The sequence below is a fragment of the Salmo trutta genome, chromosome 4, assembly GCF_901001165.1.
Source record: "Salmo trutta chromosome 4, fSalTru1.1, whole genome shotgun sequence".
NCBI lineage: Eukaryota > Metazoa > Chordata > Actinopteri > Salmoniformes > Salmonidae > Salmo > Salmo trutta.
The window spans coordinates 36,852,101-36,872,723 of NC_042960.1; the positions used below are offsets into that span (position 1 = coordinate 36,852,101).

General features: G+C 41.8%; 1 protein-coding gene across 1 annotated transcript in view; it reads left to right on the forward strand.

Annotated features, from left to right (window-relative positions):
* Positions 1-20,623, forward strand: part of LOC115192305 (cadherin-2) — a 95,148-nt gene that overhangs the window by 47,859 nt on the left and 26,666 nt on the right. The window contains exons 3-13 of the mRNA XM_029750643.1: positions 2,980-3,224; positions 5,182-5,355; positions 5,949-6,104; positions 7,166-7,310; positions 7,389-7,561; positions 7,690-7,827; positions 8,102-8,287; positions 9,746-9,999; positions 11,097-11,239; positions 12,104-12,337; positions 12,644-12,877. Of these exons, the coding sequence (XP_029606503.1) occupies positions 2,980-3,224; positions 5,182-5,355; positions 5,949-6,104; positions 7,166-7,310; positions 7,389-7,561; positions 7,690-7,827; positions 8,102-8,287; positions 9,746-9,999; positions 11,097-11,239; positions 12,104-12,337; positions 12,644-12,877 (2,082 nt within the window). The remainder of the gene's footprint in view (positions 1-2,979; positions 3,225-5,181; positions 5,356-5,948; positions 6,105-7,165; positions 7,311-7,388; positions 7,562-7,689; positions 7,828-8,101; positions 8,288-9,745; positions 10,000-11,096; positions 11,240-12,103; positions 12,338-12,643; positions 12,878-20,623) is intronic.

Genomic DNA, 20,623 nt, shown 5'->3' on the forward strand with positions numbered 1-20,623 from the left:
AGAACATTTTCAGACGGTTGGCACAAATACAACATATTTTACACTATGCCCCCAAATATGCTAATAAGCCCGAGCACATTGCCACCACCTACATTTCAAAGTGCAGTAATGATTGTACCTTATATTGAATATATTGTGTAGAAAAAATTTACCATTATACTAGATTATCCAGACATGTACCCTAAAAGGTACCGTTTCTTTTGTAAACCAAAGAAAAACATTGTACCGTGACCATTCTATTATTTTTTAAAGTGTGGGGATATACTGTATAATCATGGTAACAAATAACCAATGCAAAAATGTATTCTTGCCAATAAATCTATCGTCGATTTGATGTGGAAAATCACATGGAACACTTCATGTGACATTTCACGTTAATTTTTTTTATTTTCTGGAACACTTCACGTGACATTAAATATTTCACGTTAAAATGTATTTTTGGAACACTTCACTTGTGACATTTCCTATGTGAAAACATGATCACGTGAAATTCATGTTTTTTTCCGTAAAGATGAGGACCATGTTAGGATGTTTGTAAGAGTTTCTCAAGACATTTGTTTTACCAGTTGTCAGGATTTCACGTGATGGTCCCAGATGGTCTCAAACCATCCCAAACAATTATAAATAAAGTAATGAAATGGTATGGAGGTTTTCAAGTTAGTGGTACGTTGTGTAGCTGAAGTATTACCCCACCTGGGTTTTGAAGTGCACTTATCGTTCTGCTGCACCACAAAGTCTATAGCAGTTCCATAACCACGCATTACCTAGAATACATCTCTGCACTTAGCAAAAGAGGTCCATCTGCACTGCTATTTTAGTTATCAATAGAGCCCACAGTGGAGGTGTCATATTACCCATAAAACCTAGCGGTCAAACAGGCAAATGGTTCCAATCGTATTTCCACCATTCATTTTTCCAATAGGGGATTTTAGAAACACTTAAAATAAAGGTTGTGTTTCGTGTAGGCTTACCCTGGCGTGACGTTTTGATAAACATGTAAATCTCTCTGGACAAGGTGAGTTTTATCAATACTCTCAGATTCAAAAATGCTGATTAGCATCAAAGTAGATATCATGTAAAACTACAACTCCCTGCAAGCTCTTGCACGTCATCTCTAGCTGACACCTTGGCTAACAGGTATTGTGTCAATTGAAAACTTGCAAAAGACAGTTCACAGAATTGTCCATTTAATGAAATAAGCCGATTTGGTCATTACTACATTTTAGGGCTGACCCCAATTAGTTGACTGGTCGATTGTTTGGTCTTTAGGTTGTTGGTTGACCAAGATTATTTTAGTCGCACAGTAACATATATATATATATATATATATATATACATATATACAGTACAAGTCAAAAGTTTGGATACACCTACTCATTCAAGGGTTTTTCTTTATTTTTACTATTTTCTACATTGTAGAATAATAGTGAGGGCATCAAAACTATGAAATAACAAACATTGGATCATGTAGTAACCAAAAAAGTGTTATAATTTCAAAATATATTCTATATTTGAGATTCTTCAAAGTAGCCACCCTTTGCCTTGATGACAGCTTTGCACACGCTTGGCATTTTCTCAACCAGCTTTATGAGGTAGTCACCTGGAATGCATTTCAATTAACATGTGTGCCTTGTTAAAAGTTAATTTGTGGAATGGCTTTCCTTCTTAATGCGTTTGAGCCAAACAGTTATGTTACAAGGTAGGGGTGGTATACAGAAGATAGCCCTATTTGGTAAAAGACCAAGTCCATATTATGGCAAGAACAGCTCAAATAAGCAAGGAGAAACGACAGTCCATCATTACTTTAAGACATGAAGGTCAGCCAAATCCGGGAAATTTCAAGAACTTTGAACGTTTCTACAAATGCAGTCACAAAAACTTTCAAACGTTATAATGAAGCTGTCTCTCATGAGGACCACCACAGGAAAGGAAGATCCAGAGTTACCTCTGCTGCAGAGAATAAGTTCATTAGAGTTATCTGCACCTCAGATTGCAGCCCAAATAAATGCTTCACAGAGTTCAACAGTCACATCACAACATCAACTGTTGAGATTGCGTGAATCAGGCCTTCATGGTTGAATTGCTGCAAAGACACCACTACTAAAGGACACCAATAAGAAGACGAGACTTGCTTGGGCCAAAAAACATGAGCAATGGACATTAGACCGGTGGAAATATGTCCTTTGGTCAAATTGGTCCAAATTTGTGATTTTTGGCTCCAACCATCATGTCGTTGTGAGACACAGACTAGGTGAATGGATGACCTCCATATATGTGTTTCCCACCGTGAAGCATGGAGGAGGAGGTGTGATGGTGCTTTGCTGGTGACACTGTCTGTGATTTATTTACAATTCAAGGCACACTTAACCAGCATGGCTACCACAGCATTCTGCAGCGATACACTATCCCATCTGGTTTGCGCTTATTGGGACTATCATTTGTTTTTCAACAGGACAATGATCCAAAACACACCTCCAGGCTGTGTAAGGTCAATTTGACCAAGAAGGAGAGCGATTGAGTGCTGCTTTAGATGACCTGGCCTCCACAATCACCTGACCTCAACCCAATTGAGAACGGTTTGGGATGAGTTGGACTGTAGAATGAAGGAAAAGCAGCCAACAAGTGCTCAGCATATGTGGGAACTAATTCAAGACTGTTGGAAAAGCATTCCAGTTGAAGCTGGTTGAGAGAAGGCCAAGAGTGTGCAAAGCTGTCATTAAGGCAAAGAGTGGCTACTTTGAAGTCTAAAATATCAAATATATTTCATTTGTTTAACACTTTTTTGCTTACTACATGATTCCATATGTGTTATTTCATGGTTTTGATGACTCCACTATTATTCTACACTGTAGAAAATAGTAAAACATTAACAAACACCCTTGAATGAGTAGGTGTGTCCAAACTTGTGACTGGTACTGTATGTTGTCTTCCTCTGTTTTCATATCTTGCTGACATCTCTCTCACTCTCTCTCCCTGCAGTGAGTTTCACAGACTGTGGCCTGGGCGACAGGGTGCTGTTGGAGGTGGGTGACGTGGGGGACTTCAGGCTGGATGAGGATGGCACGGTGTACGCCCGGCATGCCTTCCGTCTTGCCGACAGGAAGAGCGCCTTGGTGGTGCGAGCGAAGGATCTGGAGACCAAGGAGGATTGGAAGACACATGTTTACCTCCTCCTCCGGAACGACGGAAAGCGAGACACGACAGAACACAAACTCATCAAACAGGTATGGGATATAATACCATTTTTTTTTCATTTAACAGACGACTTTATCCAAAGCAACATACTTTTACACTACACATATGTGGCCCATGCGGGAAATGAAAACACAACCCATGCATTCTGTAAAAACACCTGGCCCTAAGTGTGTAGAAACAACACAATGGAAACATGATGATGAAGTATAATGTTATCGGGGGTATATACCTACTCTGTTAGTCTTTGATGGCCAGTAAAGTGCTGATAACCACAGAAAGAAGACGAGGCTCGCTACAGTACAGGGTGCATCCCAAATGTTACCCTATTTCCTATATAGTGTGCTATTTTTCACCAGGTCCCTGATCAATAGTAGTGCACTATGTAGGGAACAGGGTAGAATTTCGAATGCAGACAGCATCTGCACAGCAAGTTCTCCAGTTTTAAAAAACAAACAAATTTAACACTGAGTGTTAAATCAACACTGAAAGTTTTGTGAGTCTGTGGACCCATATAGACACCCCAAGTGTTAAATTAACACACTGCTTAGTGTAAAGTCTTATTCTAATTGAGTTTACACCCATGACTCAAGTTGTTAGTGACAGGGACATTGTTGTTCCATTTTCTGCTTTCAAGGTGATGTGTAATTCTTATTGGAAACCAGCCAGTGTTGGGATGTCCAACATTTTATCACCCACATCCTGTATTCAGAATGATTACCAGGGTCGGAAAGACTAAGGTACAAGACTACCTAAAGCATCTAAACTGGAACAAACATTTCAGTAACGGGTGCAAAAACTCAAGTTTCAGGACCCTGTATTAGTGTAAAACTAAGCCCTCAAAAGAAGGCCTTATGAAATACATGTTGTGTTAAATATGTATTATTTTTAATGGTAACATTTTCACTTAGGATCTCACTTGGTGAAGGCCACAGGACTGAAAATGGATGAATGCAGCTACCATGTCTCTGTCACTAACAAATAGAGTCATGGGTGGTAATTCTACAATGTACTTGAAAGCCAAGGCACTCTGGGAAATATTTGAATAAGGCTTTACACTAAGCAGTGTGTTAATTTAACACTCTTTTGGCGTCTATATGGGTCCGCAGATTCAACACTTTCAGTGATGATTTAAAACTTTCCGTGTTACTTTGTTTGTTCTTTAACCCTAGGACAAGTTGCTTTGTGGTGCTACTGCCTGCTGTGTGTTAATTAGAGCAATAAGGAGGTCCTCTATATATGAGGAGACATTCCCCAGTAAACATTTTCCCAGAAATAGTGCAGTGCCATATGCTTAGTGTGTCCATTAATGTCTCTCGGCATTCTGTGGGAGCAGGGAAAACAGTGTGAGGAAAGAAAAAGCTGTTAAAATACCACCAATACCAAACTTGTGAATAAAAGCTATGGAATTGAACAGGTGGAGTGTTAGGCAGCTATTAGTCAGCTAGCTCGCTCAGCAGACGGATGGATCAGAATACTCTGAGAAAAGGGAGGAAGGAAGGAGAGGGAGGCTTTGGAGAGGCAAGCGGGAGAAAGAGTTATGACGCAGCAGAAGGCTGTTGGATGAGGGTATATAGGGGAGAGATGGAGAGAATGAAGTGAAAGAAAGGATGAAACTATAGGGATAGAGATGAGGTGGAGGGATGCAGAGAGAGGATGAGATGGCTGAAGGGTTGTATTCAGATTCAGATTAGAGTGTGGAGGAAACAGACCTGCATTCCTAGGCGGCAAATATATATGAGGACACACACACAGGTTACATACACAGCCAGCCAGCCAGTCTGATCATTGGTCAGGTCCTCAGTAATGATGTCATTAATCCAGCTCTGTGGAACGAGGCCATGAATACACTAAATCATAGTGTTTGTCATAGTGTTTTTGTGTGTGTTGGTGTGTGGGTCTGAGTAATCTGCATGTCTCTGCCTCTGTGTGTGTGGGGGGGGGGCGTTGCACAACCTGTGTGTAACCTTTGTTGTCTCATCTCTGCAGGTGAACTCCAGCTCTGAAGCTGTGACTCAGCAGGTGCGAGAGATCGTGTTTCCATGGCACAGCTTGGTCGGTGGGGACGATGGATCTCTGAGGCGGGTGAAGAGGGACTGGGTCATTCCCCCCATCAACGTCCCTGAGAACTCACGAGGACAGTTCCCCGAGGAGCTAGTCAGGGTAGGGGAGACATACACAGAGACACACACAAACGGGTTGTAAGTAAGCATTTCACGGTAAAGTCTACACTTGTTGTATTCGGCGCATGTGACAAATACAGTTTGATTTGGAACACAGAGACACACACACACACACACACACACACACACAGTACACATACAACACACACAGTTCAAAGGACACATTTGACACATTTCCCCACTAGCTCACAGGGTTTTATAGTGTGTGTTTGTGTGTACAATTTTTGTGTATATGTACAGTACGTACTGTATGTGTGCGGTTCCAGTGTATGTAAAGCTCACTATTTCCTCCTAACACCATCTGCTGATATGATATTTATATTGTAATCAGCGGCATAAGGGTGAGGCAGGGGGTTAATGGGAGTGTGATGGTGATTTATACATGTTTTATTAAGGTTTATGATGCATCTGCTGTTTTCTGTCTGTACTATACAGCCTATGTATGGTGTTGAGGGGAGCTAGAGATGTTTTAAATATAAGTGTGGTTGTAAATGTACTGTATCTAAACTGGGAATATCTCTCATTCTACCTCTGTCTCTCTCCATCTGTAACTCTCTCTCTCCCTCCTGTTAGATCCGGTCGGACCGCGATAAGAACAGTCTCCTGCGTTACAGTGTGACTGGACCCGGTGCTGACCAGTCTCCGACCGGGATCTTCATCATCAACCCCATCTCTGGTCAGCTCTCTGTGACCAAACCCCTCGACCGGGAACACATCTCCAACTTCCATGTAAGTGTTCAGCTCATAGAATTAGAATGAGTAGAATTAGCATCCACATTCCTGTCAATTACTCCATAATGAGTGGCTTGGTGGCCAACATTCTTTATCGGTCTATGTGAAATGTAGTAAAACGCCATACAGAGTAAGTTGGACAGGAAACTTTGATCTTGAGAACACACTCAATGCAGACACACAAGCAACTATGATCTGCAGCAGAGCATTTGCATGAAGGATGGGGCCATCTCATGAATATTCATAGAGTGATGTAGTTGTCAGAGTCACTGAAGCTCTGTCATGAATATTAATTAGGTGTTGTCGTGGCAGTACTGGTATAGGGAGCTGCACAGCCAGTATTGCAGCTATGAGACAGGGTATAGGAGTAGGTACTGTAACAGCTGTATGTTATGGCAGCTACTACTCCCTGCCTAGTGGTAGGCCTCTCTACCATGGCTTTTTTGAAGACAGGGTACAGCATACAGGGGAGCGTACTCAGCTTTCATCCCTGTAGTGCTTTCTGTTAGAGAGCAGTAGGGGAGAGGCCCTAGGAGAGAAACACTTAAGGATCTTTAGATCCAACCTTGAGAGGCCAAGTGTACACAAGCCTCAGAGTCAATAGCCGCGTTCCAATCCCGATAAATTACACCCTTCCCCTCTCTCTGCCCTTGGTGGATTGCCCTTTGAAGTGTAAGCAAAATGCTGAAAACTATACCAATCCTATCCAAGGTCAATGAGGAGATATTACCATATTGCTTACACATATGGAATCCTTTCTGATCCATGTGAGAGAGCAAACAAGAGAAGAGGGAAAGTTATGAGTTATCAAATTGGAAACAAATGTGATAGAAAGAGAACAGCCATGGCCTGGTGAATTCAGACTGAACGCTATGCTAACAGTCTGGTTTAACCAGGTTAAGACAACCATGCCCTAACCCCGTATTAGTCTCTGGAACTGCGAGCCCATACTATTCCCATAAGTGTGCCTAACCATGAACCTGTATTTGTGTGTCTATAGTTGACAGCCCATGTCCCTACCATGCGTTTAACCTGTACTACTGTATGCATCCGTGTAGCTGCGAGCCCATGCTGTGGACCTGAATGGGAACCAGATAGAGAACCCCATAGACATCGTCATCAACGTCATAGACATGAATGACAACAGACCAGAGTTTACACACACCATCTACAACGGATCAGTACCAGAGGGATCCAAACCAGGTAACAGCGCACACGCACGCATGCACGTATTCCATTGTGTGAGAGGTTTTAATTGACTTGTTTGGTTTACGTTCCCAGGGTCCTTTGTGATGACAGTTACGTCACTGGACAAGGATGACCCCAAAACAGCCAACGGGATGCTCCGATACAAGATTATATCTCAGAACCCTGAAAGCCCCTCCTCCAACATGTTCACCATCAACAATAAGACAGGAGGAATCATCACTGTGGCTGCAGGGCTAGACAGAGAGGTGTGTGTGCGTGTGTGTGCTGTCTATCAATGTGTATCAATGTTTTTATGATTGCGCGTTCACAATATAGACTGTCTATATTATACTCTGTAACATGGACCTGTACCCTGTTGTCTTCCTTCATCCAGAAAGTTCCTCAGTACACGTTAATCATCCAGGCTACTGACATGGAGGGGAACCCAACCTATGGCCTGTCTAACACAGCTACGGCTATCATCAGGATCACTGACGTCAATGATAACCCCCCAGAGTTCACCGCTGACAAAGTACGTCATAGACAGACAAACAGACATACTGACAGATAGACAGATATACACACACACGAATGTGCACACACAGATGCATACAGACATACAATGCACGAACGCGTACAAACAGACACACACATGTTCTCTCAAACACAGAAAAAAAACATAGAATGATATTTTTTTCAAATGAACCAAATGTTTTATCAATAGAGACTATCTTTCTCATATTATTGAGCAATATTTTCATCTTTCACTCCCGCCTCTCTCTCTCTTACTTCCCCTCCCTCTGTAGTTCTATGGAGAGGTGCAGGAGAACCGTGTGAATGTGATCGTAGCTAATCTGACAGTAACAGATAAGGACCAGCCCCACAGTGCACAGTGGAGCACTGTGTACAGGATCACAGCTGGAGACCCCACTGGACGCTTCTCCATCCCCACTGACCTCACCACCAATGAGGGACTGGTCACTGTGCTTAAGGTATGGATTTACACAGCTCTGATGAGTAATATTTCCAATGTATTTTTTATGAATGGAAAATTAACTTTTACACCACATACCTGTATATACATGCAGACAAAGAGACAGAGATACAGCACAGACGGAGTACCTTCAGAAATTATTCATACCCATTGACTTATTCTACATTTTGTTGTGTTACAGCCTGAATGCAAAATTGATTAAATAGATTTTTTTTCTTACCCATCTACACACGAAGTGAAAACATGTTTTTAGACATTTTTGCAAATGTATTCAAAATTAAATACAGAAATATCTAATTTACATAAGTATTCACATCCCTGGGTAAATATGTGTTAGAATCATATTTGGCAGTGATTACAGCTGTGAGTCTTTCTGGGTAAGTCTCTAAGAGCTTTGCAAACCTGGATTATACAATGTTTGCACATTAATCTTTGAAAAATTCTTCAAGCTCTGTCAAATTGGTTGTTGATCATTGCTAGACAGCCATTTTCAAGTCTTGCCATATATTTTAAAGCTGATTTAAGTCAAAACTGTAACTAGGCCACTCAGGAACATTTAATGTCATCTTGGTAAGCAACTCCAGTGTACTGTATATTAGGCCTTGTATTTTAGGTTATTGTCCTGCTGAAAGGTGAATTTGTCTCCCAGTGTCTGTTGGCAAGCAGACTGAAGCAGGTTTTCCTCTAGGATTTTGCCTGTGCTTAGCTCTATTCCATGTCTTTTTAGTCATAAAAAAACTCCCTAGTCCTTGCCGATGACAAGCATACCCATAACATCATGCAGCCACCACCACGCTTAAAAATATGAAGAGTGTTACTCAGTAATGTGTTGCATTAGATTTGCCCCAAACATAAGGCTTTGTATTCAGGAAATAAAGTTCCTTTCTTTGCCACATTGTTTTGGTGAAATCATGGTGAAATCTCTTTGCGGTTTCCTTCATGGTGAAATACGTTAGCGGTTTCCTTCCTCTCCGGCAGCTGAGTTAGGAAGGATGCCTGTGTCTTTATAGTGACTGGGTGGACTGATACACCATCCAAAGTGTAGTGAATAACTTCACCATGCTCAAGTGAGTCCATGCAACCTATGTGACTTGTTCAGAGCATTTTTACTCCTGAACTTATTTCGGCTTTCCATAACAAAGGGGTTGAATACTTGACTCAAGACATTTCAGATTTTCATTTTTAATTCATTTGTAAACATTTCTAAAAACTTTTTCTAATTTTCTAAAAAAAATTCTGCTTTGACGTTATGGAGTATTGTGTCAAATCGCAATTTAATAAATGTTTAATTTAGGCTATAACACAACAAAACGTGGAAAAAGTCAAGGGGTTTGAATACTTTCTGAAGGCGCTGTACATTACGGCTGTTTTCAAAGCGAGAGCTCTGGTATGTAAGATTTACAAACAAATTGAAGTGTAAACTGCGTGGCTAACTGGTATGTGTGTATCTCTCCAGCCTATAGACTATGAACTGAGTCGTTCTTTCGTGCTGACGGTACTGGCTGAGAATGAGGTTTCCCTGGCCCGTGGTATCCACCTGTCCCGTCAGTCCACCGCCACCGTGTCTGTACGCATCACAGACGTCAATGAGAGCCCAGAGTTCTCCCCCAACCCCAAAGTCATCAAACTAGAGGAGGGGCTCCAGGGTGGCTCGCTACTCACTACCTTTACAGCACAGGACCCTGACAGATACATGCAACAGAACATACGGTAAGTAGATGAGAGAGAGATCAGCATTGTGCATGTTAGCTAATATATTTATATATTATTTTTTTATTTAACCTTCATTTAACTAGGCAAGTCTGTTAAGAACAAATTCTTATTTACAACAACAGCAGCCTAGGAGTAGTGGGTTAACAGCCTTGTTCAGGGGCAGAACAACAGATTTTTACCTTGTCAGCTCGGGGATTTGATCTAGCAACCTTCCGGTTACAGGCCCAACGCTCTAACCACTAGTCTACCTGCCGCAGCATTATGTTTTTTTATGTGTTGAATGTGTATGTTTCAAATGCATTACACAGTGTCGCATTACTTCGTGTTGTAATTGACCCGCTACAAAGTTCCTATCCATTCGCACCGCTCCAATGGATAGGAACGGTCGTCAAGTCTGACACCTCGAATAAGCTCACGTTTCAAATGCATGTAAACTGGTGAGGGCAATGGCATAAAACGGAGAGATTTTCTTTAAAAAAGTAATTGTTTAAATGGATAAATAACTGAACAGTGCACCAGAGGAACTTGCTACTGTGATTCCTGAAATGACATTGTTTGCTAGCTCTGTCTCATTGACCACCTAACATTGCTAGCTAGCCACTTAAAGGTTCAATACACCCGTTTTATTGTAATATCTAATAATTTCTAGGCACCAATTGAGTACCTTACTGTGATTTGTTTTCAATTAAAATGGTAAAAAAAAGAAAATAAAAATTCTCAAGCAAAATGTTGTTTGGACTCTCTGGGAGTGGTATGAGTGGAAAGGGGAAAATTAGCTGGTTTTGGCAGAGTGATTTGGAACTCTCTTATTGGTCTATTAACTAATTTACCGCATGGTGATGTTGCCATGGAAAGCCAAATCTCCATCCCGCCAAAACAGGTTGAAATTTCAGCCGGTCTTTTCAAACTCCTGATTAATTTCCTTGTATATTAAAAACACAGTTTGAGATCATTGTGAGGGGATTTCACCAGTGGTTTGAGTGGTGAAATGGGCTTCCTGGGAAAATGTAGTCTGAGGTTACAACAGTAACCAAGGGGGGCGGGGCTTAGCAAAGGGTAAATTGTGTACTGTCATCTCATTGGTTGATTTTAAGGTACGCCAAGGTGTTCGACCCTGCTAATTGGCTGAAGATAGACCCTGTAAACGGGCGGATCTCCACCATCGCTGTGCTGGACAGAGAGTCTCCATATGTGAAGAATAACCTCTACAACATCACCTTCATGGCCACTGACAATGGTGAGAGTGCGGGCGGACCTGTACTGATTTTGGATAGCTATGTGGGGGATGTGGTACTCATGCAGAGAAGCACTTAGAGCTAAATCTCACTATTCACATGAATTCAATTAAATTACAATCCATTTAGTTTTACTCACTTTCTTGGCACGATAAGATAAATATTTTGTTGCTCCCCCCCAAAAAAGAAAGGAAAATATCAGATGACAATGGTAGTACTACTACAAAAAATTATATGTATACACATGAGCACACAAGCTAGTGTTCACATACACATTATCTAAAAACACCACTCACACACAGAAAGCCCATGCTGTGTCTCAGCTCAATTCTGACTGAGCTCTTCATTGTGCTTTTGGCAAATACACACACACACACACACACACACACACACACACACACACACACACACACACACACACACACACACACACACACACACACACACACACACACACACACACACACACACACACACACACGTGCCTCAGGCAGCCTCCCTAACATACTGATATCCCTCTCCCTCATTCTCTTACTCACCCTCCTGATGTGTTTGATCATACATTCCTCTCATCTCTTATTTAGGAGGTTAGTTTCACTGAAGTCATATGTAGCTGTTGACGGAGTGTTTTTTTAAGAAATTTGAGTGTTGCAATATGGTTTGGGGTGTGACATAATATTATGTATGACAGCATGAATCCTGTTTGTGTTGAGTGCTGTAATGTGCTCCTTTTAACATATAGTTCAGTACAGTTTTGTAATTGTTTTATTATTCCTGCCTATGTAAGGTGCCTTTTTCTTCACTTTGCTTATCTCACTAGTCTCTCCATCTCTCTTTCCTCCATCCCTTTATCCTCCCTCTCTCAGGCATCCCCCCAGCCAGTGGTACAGGTACATTACAGATGTACCTGTTGGACATAAATGACAATGCTCCTCATGTCTTCCCTCCGGAGGTGGAGATGTGTGAGAAGCCTGAGCCCAACACCATCAACATCACTGCTAGTGACCCCGATCTGACCCCTAGCGCCGGCCCCTTCGCCTTCGAACTGGCCAAGCGGCCGGCAGATGCACGCAGGAACTGGACTCTCACACGCCTCAATGGTTAGTGTGTCTGCTTTTTCCCCTCTTTCGCTCCATTTCTTTTTCTCAACTGAATTGAATTCAAAAAATGTTTTATTGGCATGACAAAATAACTTGTTGAACATTCTTCATCTCACTCTCTTTCTTTCTTTATCCTTCCCTCTATTACTCTCCCTTGCCCGCTCTCTTATTTCCTGTCTTTTGTCTCTAAAACTCTCTACCTCCATCTGTAACTCCCCACAAACTCTCTTTTCCTCCCCGCCTCTCTCTCTCTCTCTTCCTCCCTCTCTCTTTTCCTCCCCCTCTCTCTGTGTGTCCCTATCCCAGGTGAATATGCTCAGATCAGGCTGCGGATAGGTTTTCTGGAGAGCGGTATCTACGAGGTTCCTATCATCATCACAGACTCAGGCAACCTGCCCATGTCCAATACATCCTTCCTGCAGGTCAAGGTGTGTCAGTGTGATCACCATGGAGACTGTGTGGACATGGAACGCATCATCGCAGCAGGGCTGGGCACTGGAGCCATCATCGCTATCCTCATCTGTATCATCATACTGCTAGGTGAGTCTGGTTATACAGGCTAGGACAGGCTTATCCACACACTCAAGCAGACTTGCACACACCAACACTAACAGCACACAGCCATATCCCCTGCCTTATCTCACCCATTCTCCTAGCAGGGTCTTTTTATAGCTCCAGTACAATCTCATAAATAAATGTTTGGATTTGTTCCTAAAGGGGTACAACCGCTTGTCACTGGGGTGGTACCCTGACCTCCTTTGTACTTTTAGTTATACTGTAGGTACATAATTGTACCAAAGTACATACCTCAGATAGTACCTTTCTCTAGTGATGGAGAAATGAAGCTTCCTGAAGCATCGAGAGTTTCCAACCAATTGTGTCAAAAACAGGTTCATTACGAGGCTTTGATCAACATAGTGTACACTAGTGGCACCTCCTGATCAAAATAATTTAGAGCAGCCAAATTATTATAGATGACGTCCCATACCCCATAGTTTGTGCGCAGCGTAGCCTTTTTTTCTTATACCAAACCAATTAGGTGGTTGTTCGACCAAACGAAGCTTCGGACGCCATTGATCATGTGCTTCTAATAAAAGGATACAGGCATCGGCACACTGCTTCAAAGTACACTGCTTAGCAATGTTGACGCATGCCTCGGGAACACCAGCATCAAACGTAACATCACTACCTTTCTCGACAGAGCTAGAAAATGGTATATCATACACTACAGTTGAGGAACAATGGGAAAGTAATTCTGCTTTGAAAGTTGATAAACTTGTAACCTCACTTTTGAGAAAATCGCCCTTGAATGTTTTGGTACCTACTAGAGAGCTCTTCTTTGTCTACACCCATTCAGCATCGCTCATATCCTTTTAAGCTTTAGCCCCACCTATCTCTTTAAAACCTGTTTGGGATAGGGGGCAGTATTGAGAATTTTGGAAAAAATATGTGCCCTTTTTTAACTGCCTCCTACACCAACTCAGAAGCTAGAATATGCATATTATTGTTCAGGTTTGGATAGAAAACACTCAGAATTTTCTAAAACTGTTTGAATGGTGTCTGTGAGTATAACAGAACTCCTATGGCAGGCAAAAACCTGACAAGGTTTCAAGCAGGAAGTACCCTGTCTGACAAGGAGTCGTGCGTCTTGCATCTTTTTATTGAAAAGTAAGGATCTTAGCTGTAACGTGACAATTCCCAGGGCTCCAATAGGCTCTCAGAACCCGCGAAAAACCTGAAGGTTTACGAGGGAGCCTCAGGCTGAAACACATTATCACCTTTTGTAAGTGGCTGCTCAGAGGACCTTTGAATGAGGCGCATGCACGATTCGCTCCTGAGGAGAAATTTTATTCGGCTGTTTAGGCTCAATGCATATTCCCGGTCGGAATATTATCACTTATCTACGAGATAAATGGCATAAAAATTGGTTTTAAACAGCGGTTGACATGCTTCGAAGTACGGTAATGGAATATTTAGACATTTTTGTCAAGCCAATGCGCCATGCGCGACACCGTGATGAAGCATTCTGATAGTGTCTAGAACTCACGAACAAAACGTCGCTGTTTGGATATAACGATGGATTATTTGGGACCAAACCAACATTTGTTATTGAAGTAGAAGTCCTGGCAGTGTATTCTGACGAAGAACAAGCAAGGTAAGAACATTTTTCTTATAGGAAATGTGATTTTGGTGGAGGCTGACCTGGGTGGGTATCTAAATAGCTAGCCCTGTGGTGCCGGGCTATGTACTTAGATTATTGCAAAATGTGCTTCATCCGAAAAGCTATTTTAAAATCGGACATATCGAGTGCATAGAGGAGTAATGTATCTATAATTCTTAAAATAATTGTTATGCTTTTTGTGAACGTTTATCGTGAGTAATTTAGCAAACTGTTAGTAAATTTCCCGGAAGTTTGCGGGGGTTATGCTTTTTCTGAACGTCACATGCTAATGTAAAAAGCTGTTTTTTGATATAAATATGAACTTGATTGAACAGACATGCATGTATTGTATAACACAATGTCCTAGGTGTGTCATCTGATGAAGATCATAAAAGGTTAGTGCTGCATTTAGCTGTGGTTTGGGTTTATGTGACATGATATGCTAGCTTGAAAAATGGGTGTCTGATTTTTTCTGGCTGGGCACTCTGCTGACATAATCTAATGTTTTGCTTTCGTTGTAAAGCCTTTTTGAAATCGGACAGTGGGGTTAGATTAACGAGATTCTTGTCTTTAAATAGCTGTAAAATAGTCATATGTTTGAGAAATTGAAGTAATAGTATTTCTAACGATTCAAAAATCGCGCCACTGGATTTCAGTGGCTGTTACGTAGGTGGGACGAGTTCGTCCCACATGCGCCAGAGAGGTTAAGGATTCACATGTGTACTAAACAACCAAAAATGTCAAGACTAAAGGCTGGCTTATACTACGGGTATGTTCATAAATTTAATCGAGAGTGCCAGAGTGTGCTCTGGGCGTTCGTTATCTCAGAGCGTTGTCAGATTGTCCGTTCGTAAATTCAGAGCGTTTCGCTCTCAGAGAGTTCAGAGCGCACACTGGACGCTCTGGCCTAACAACAGAAGTCAAGCACACAAGCTAACTGGCTAACGTTGGCTAGCTTGCTAGCTATTTCCAGACACAAATGAGAGAAGAGCTCACTCTGACCATTTTACTCGCCCTAGCAGAGCTGGTTAGGCTGTTTATGTTATCCAGAGCGTTGGTGACTGCAACTGTGCTGCTGGCAACAATTTAATTACGTTTTTTTCCCAACGTTTACTGACACCGGCCATTCGTAAATTTGTCAGTTATTCTGTGCTCTGGCACACTCAAGCAGGAGTGCTCTGAAATCGGAGTTGATAGCCAGAGTGAATTTACCAGCTATGTCTGTGACTTCATAAACATGGTATTGAAATAGTTACTTGCATAGCGGAGTCTTTTGTTTAGACATGTAGCTAGCTAGCTAAACAATGAACCATAATCCCAACTCATAACGTTACTACCCTGCATGAATCTGCAGGTAGCTAACCAACCAGGTTCAATGTTTGCTAGCTAACATTAGGCTATATTTAGCAATGCAAATGGCTCTGAGATACAAATAATATTACTACATAGATCATACAAGTAACGTTAGCTAGCTAGCTAATAGTACACTTTAACTTGAAATGAAATCAACTTTCTGACAAAATTAAAAATGTTTAATATCTGAAAATGTAGCTAGCTAGACTCTCTTACCCGTATACAAGGATGGACGCTTCTCCCTCTGTCACGGATGCCATGGTTGTCCTTAGTTTAAAGATGTAATCCAGAAGACAGGTGTTTTCAACAGCCTTCTGAGTGTTTTCTTTTCAACTCCGTCTGCATATTTTTAATCAAACGCCAGAATTTTCTCCATCTTCTTAGCTATCATACTCTAATTCCATTCATTTCAAAACTCGGTCCTCCAGAAAGTGGAGAGCAACAAATCAAATCAAAATATAATTTTATTTGTCAAATGCGCAGAATACAACAGGTCTAGACCTTACAGTGAAATGCTTACTTACAAGCCCTTAACCAACAATGCAGTTTTAAGAAAAATAAGTGTTAAGAAAGTAAGAGTTAAGAAAGTATTTACTAACATAAATGAAAGTAAAAAAAAAAAAAATAATTAAAGAGCAACAATAAAATAACAGTAACGAGGCTGTATACAGGGCTACCGCTACAGAGTCAATGTGCGGGGGCACAGATTAGTTGAGGTAATTGAGGTAATATGTACATGTAGGTAGACTTATGCAGCTCTACTACATGCTATCTTTCAAAAAAGCAGCATGAGAAAGGATTAACTACACATACTGACCAGCTCATATTATAGACAAGAGCCAATCATGGTTAGCGGGAAGGTTGCTCGCTTTTTCGTGGATAAACCAACTAGGCTCATAATTTAACAATTGTATTCGTATTTACAAATTACATACAAGTTTGTTATTAAGGCACATGGAAGTTCACATGTTCCAGAAGGCATTTCTGCCAAAAAAACACATGGCTCTCCGTTGAAGTAGTGACACACGGCATCTGCCTAGTTTCCTGAAGTCACATATAGTACCACCACAGTTACAAAGCCATTTGGTCCTTGTAGATGTCAAAATGTTCCTCTACCATAGCACAGTTAAACTGGTACGACACTTCCACTCGCGGTTGGCCAAAAATAATTATCGGAAAGCCATAACGCCAATATCATTTGCCAATGTGCCTTGTCTTTTAGACAAGTACACACAGCTGTCTTCAAACATGGAAAATCATGCCACTCATGAGTTCAGCAACACCTTGTGAAATGGCGCAATATGCTTCTGTGGATAAAATTCGACCCACGCAATCAATTAAGCAATGCCAGCCTACGATAAACACATTTCCAATACATACAGTTCCATTTACAACCACGAATGCCAAAAAAATATCAGTGTATTGGTTTTCTGGAACCTAAAAGGCTTCTTCGGCTGTCCCCATGGGAGAACCCTTTGAAGAACCATTTTTGGTTCCAGGTAGAACCCTTTTGGGTTCGATATAGGACCCTTTCCAAAGAGGGTTCTACATGGAACACAAAAGGGTTTTTCCTTCAACCAAAAAAGATTATCCTATGGGGACAGCCAACAAAATATTTTGGGGAAAAAGATTCTAAGAGCATAGGCTACCACGAAAACCATAATATAATGTATCTATTTCTATGATGAAACATATCGATACGTAGCTATACCCAGGGGTGTCATTTGTTTCTTGGATTGGAATTATGCTTATATCAGGCTATACCACAATAAACAGCAAAATCTCCGCTGTGCTTTAACAGCGTCGTGGACAGTGCCCTACACACTAAACAAGGCTGTTGTAAACCTAGGCTAGCTAAGGAAGTCATTTTGCCATTGCATGGCTTAGGTTTTTCCTGAAATGACACCACTGGATATTCCACCAAGATTTAACCAGCTAGATTGTTCCTACCTTTTCAGAAGAGTTGCAGCGTTGTGGGATATGGTGCTAAACACCTTGACAAGTTCCTTGTCTTTTCGGAGACTATATTCCAAAAAGTTCACTGCCCCCCTCCCCTCTTGGCTCTATTGCATCCAATGTCCCCCTCAGTGGTTGCTGGTTTGAAACAAGGAACTCAATAATGTCCATAGTCATAGACAAATACATGCAATTTCTTGCCAGTTACCCATCATTAATTAGTGTTGACAGCGATGTTCCCATAGCACATCAAACTAGTTTCTTTCCACAGTGCAGTGTATTTAAAATGCTCTTTGTTTGATGCGTGCCTAGCAAATAATTTGGTACTATCAATAGCATTCTTCCAGATAGAATACCCAGCTTGAATGCATGCCTTGTCTGCGTTAGCATTGAACCTTACACATAACTTTCAACAATGGAAAAAAATGCCACATCTACACTCTCTTCCTATGAACTAACCTGAATAAAAATAGGTGTGGCATGTCAAGAAGCTGATTAAACAGGAATGTAACTGGAATTTTGCAACCCTACCTGCAAGTCACATTCTACTGGCTTGCAAAGTGATTTGTAAATCCTATTGGAATCCAGCCATAGTTAGGATACAGTTGGAATAGTTTTGTTTCTCTTTTGGTAAAATTGTATTAACACAATTTCACTTGCACAGCTCATATATTTACATCATCGTATGTACACTTTAAAACGGCATAATATGCATTCAAAACAGCATTGAATGTTACATCTATTAGTTTAAAAGTATGTGTTCTTGATTGAAACAATAAAAACAACCTAAGACAAAAGTACTTAAAACAAATATCCAATCTGTAAAGCCATTAAATGTGCACACATGATTTAAAACAAAAGTAAAACATTTTAAGACATGGAAAACATGTTAAAAATGTACTTTGTTAAAAAAAAAAAAATCTGTCTTCGGTCCTTTGTACGGGAACGGGGTGTCCTTATCAAAAAAGCTTCCTCCTGCTCTTCCGAATCAACTCCGTACCCATCCATCGAGGCCCAGAGGAGACCCCTCCCCTAGGCGCATCGCCCAAGGTGCCACAGCGCTGACAGGCCATTACCGCCGGGACCTTAGGTGTTGTGGGGGACCCTTCGTCTGGGGACAATGCCCCATTTCATTCGTACCACCCCAAGGCTTCAGTGTCTACCAAAGCCACTGCCTGGTGGGTGGTCTCTACTTGTTTTCCTACCAACAGTGCATCCGTAAGGGAAGGGGGGTGAGCCAGAGCTTGAAGCCCTGCGGTGGGATAGGCCTTCGACCCACCCCATATAGCACGAGCTGAACAGTTGGAATAGTTATTCACCCGCAACCTGCATTCATAATTAATGTCAGGGTTTGGAACACTATAAGAAGACTAAGTAAGCAATTTAAACGGAAACAACCATTTATGTAACGGGTGCAAAAAATCTGATTGGATTAGTTTAGAAAAATGTATGTTATTTATGTTTGTGTAGCATAAAATTCAAACAATCAATGTACATACAAAAACAGATACACATTTAGCAGAAATTCTTATTTACAATGACAGCCTACCCCAGCCAAACCTGGGCCAATCACGGCCGGATGTGATACTGCCTGGGTTCGAAACAGGGACTCTAGTGATGCCTCTTGCACTGAGACGCAGTGCCTTAGACCGCTGCGCCACTCAGGAGCCCATGGCAAGGAGCTAAGCCCCAGTGATGTACTGTGCCATACTCACTACCCTCTGTAGCGCCTTACGGTCAAGTCCCTTGCAGTTGCCGTACCTAGCGATGATGCAGCCAGTCAAGATGCTCTCAATGGTGCAGCTGTAGAACTTTTTGAGGATCTGAGGGCCCATGCCAAATCTTTGACCCGCACCTCTACAGCCCCAACAATGTAGATGGGGCGTGCTCACCCCTTCATTTCTTGTAGTCCACTATCAGCTCCTTTGTCTTGTTGACGTTGAGGGAGAAGTTGTCCTGGCACCACAGTGCCTGCCAGGTCTCTGACCTCTCTGTAGGCTGCCTCATCGTCGTCGGTGATCAGTTCTACCACCGTCATGTTGTCAGCAAACTTGATGATGGTGTTGGAGATGTGCACGCCCACGCAGTTATAGCTGAACAGTTAGTACAGGAAGGGACTAAGCACACACCCCTGAGGGGCCCCCGTGTTGATGGTTAGTGTTGGGGATGTGTTACCTATCCTCATTGCCTGAGGGTGGCCCGTCAGGAAGAGCAGGATTCAGTTGCAGAGGGAGGTATTCAGACCCAGGGTCCTGAGGTTGGTGATGATTTTGGAGTGGACTATGGTGTTGAATCAGAGTTGTAGTAAATTAACAGCATTCTTATATAGGTATTCCCTTTGTGTAGGTGTTTGAGAGCAGTATGGAGTGCAATAGAGATTCCATCATCTGTGGATATGTTGGGGTGGTATGCGAATTGGAGTGGGTCCAGGGTGTCTTGAATGATGGTGTTGAGCCATGACCACCCTTTCAAAGCATTTCATGGTTATAGACGTGAGTGCTACAGGATGGTATTAATTTAGGCAGGTTACCTTGGTGTTCTTTGGCATGGGGACTATGGTGGTCTGCTTGAAACAAGTTGGTATTACAGACCGGATCAGGGATAGGTTGAAAATGTTAGTGAAGACACTTGCCAGCTGGTCAGCACATGCTCTGAGTACACATCCTGGTATTCCATCTGGCCCTGCGGCCTTGAGAATGTTAACCTGTTTAATCCTGTCTAAACTAGTGGAGGGGGGTTACTACTAAATTACAGATTTTTTAAAAAGAAGTTCATACCAAGGATCATTTTGCTATTTGATTGTGAATTTTAAGACC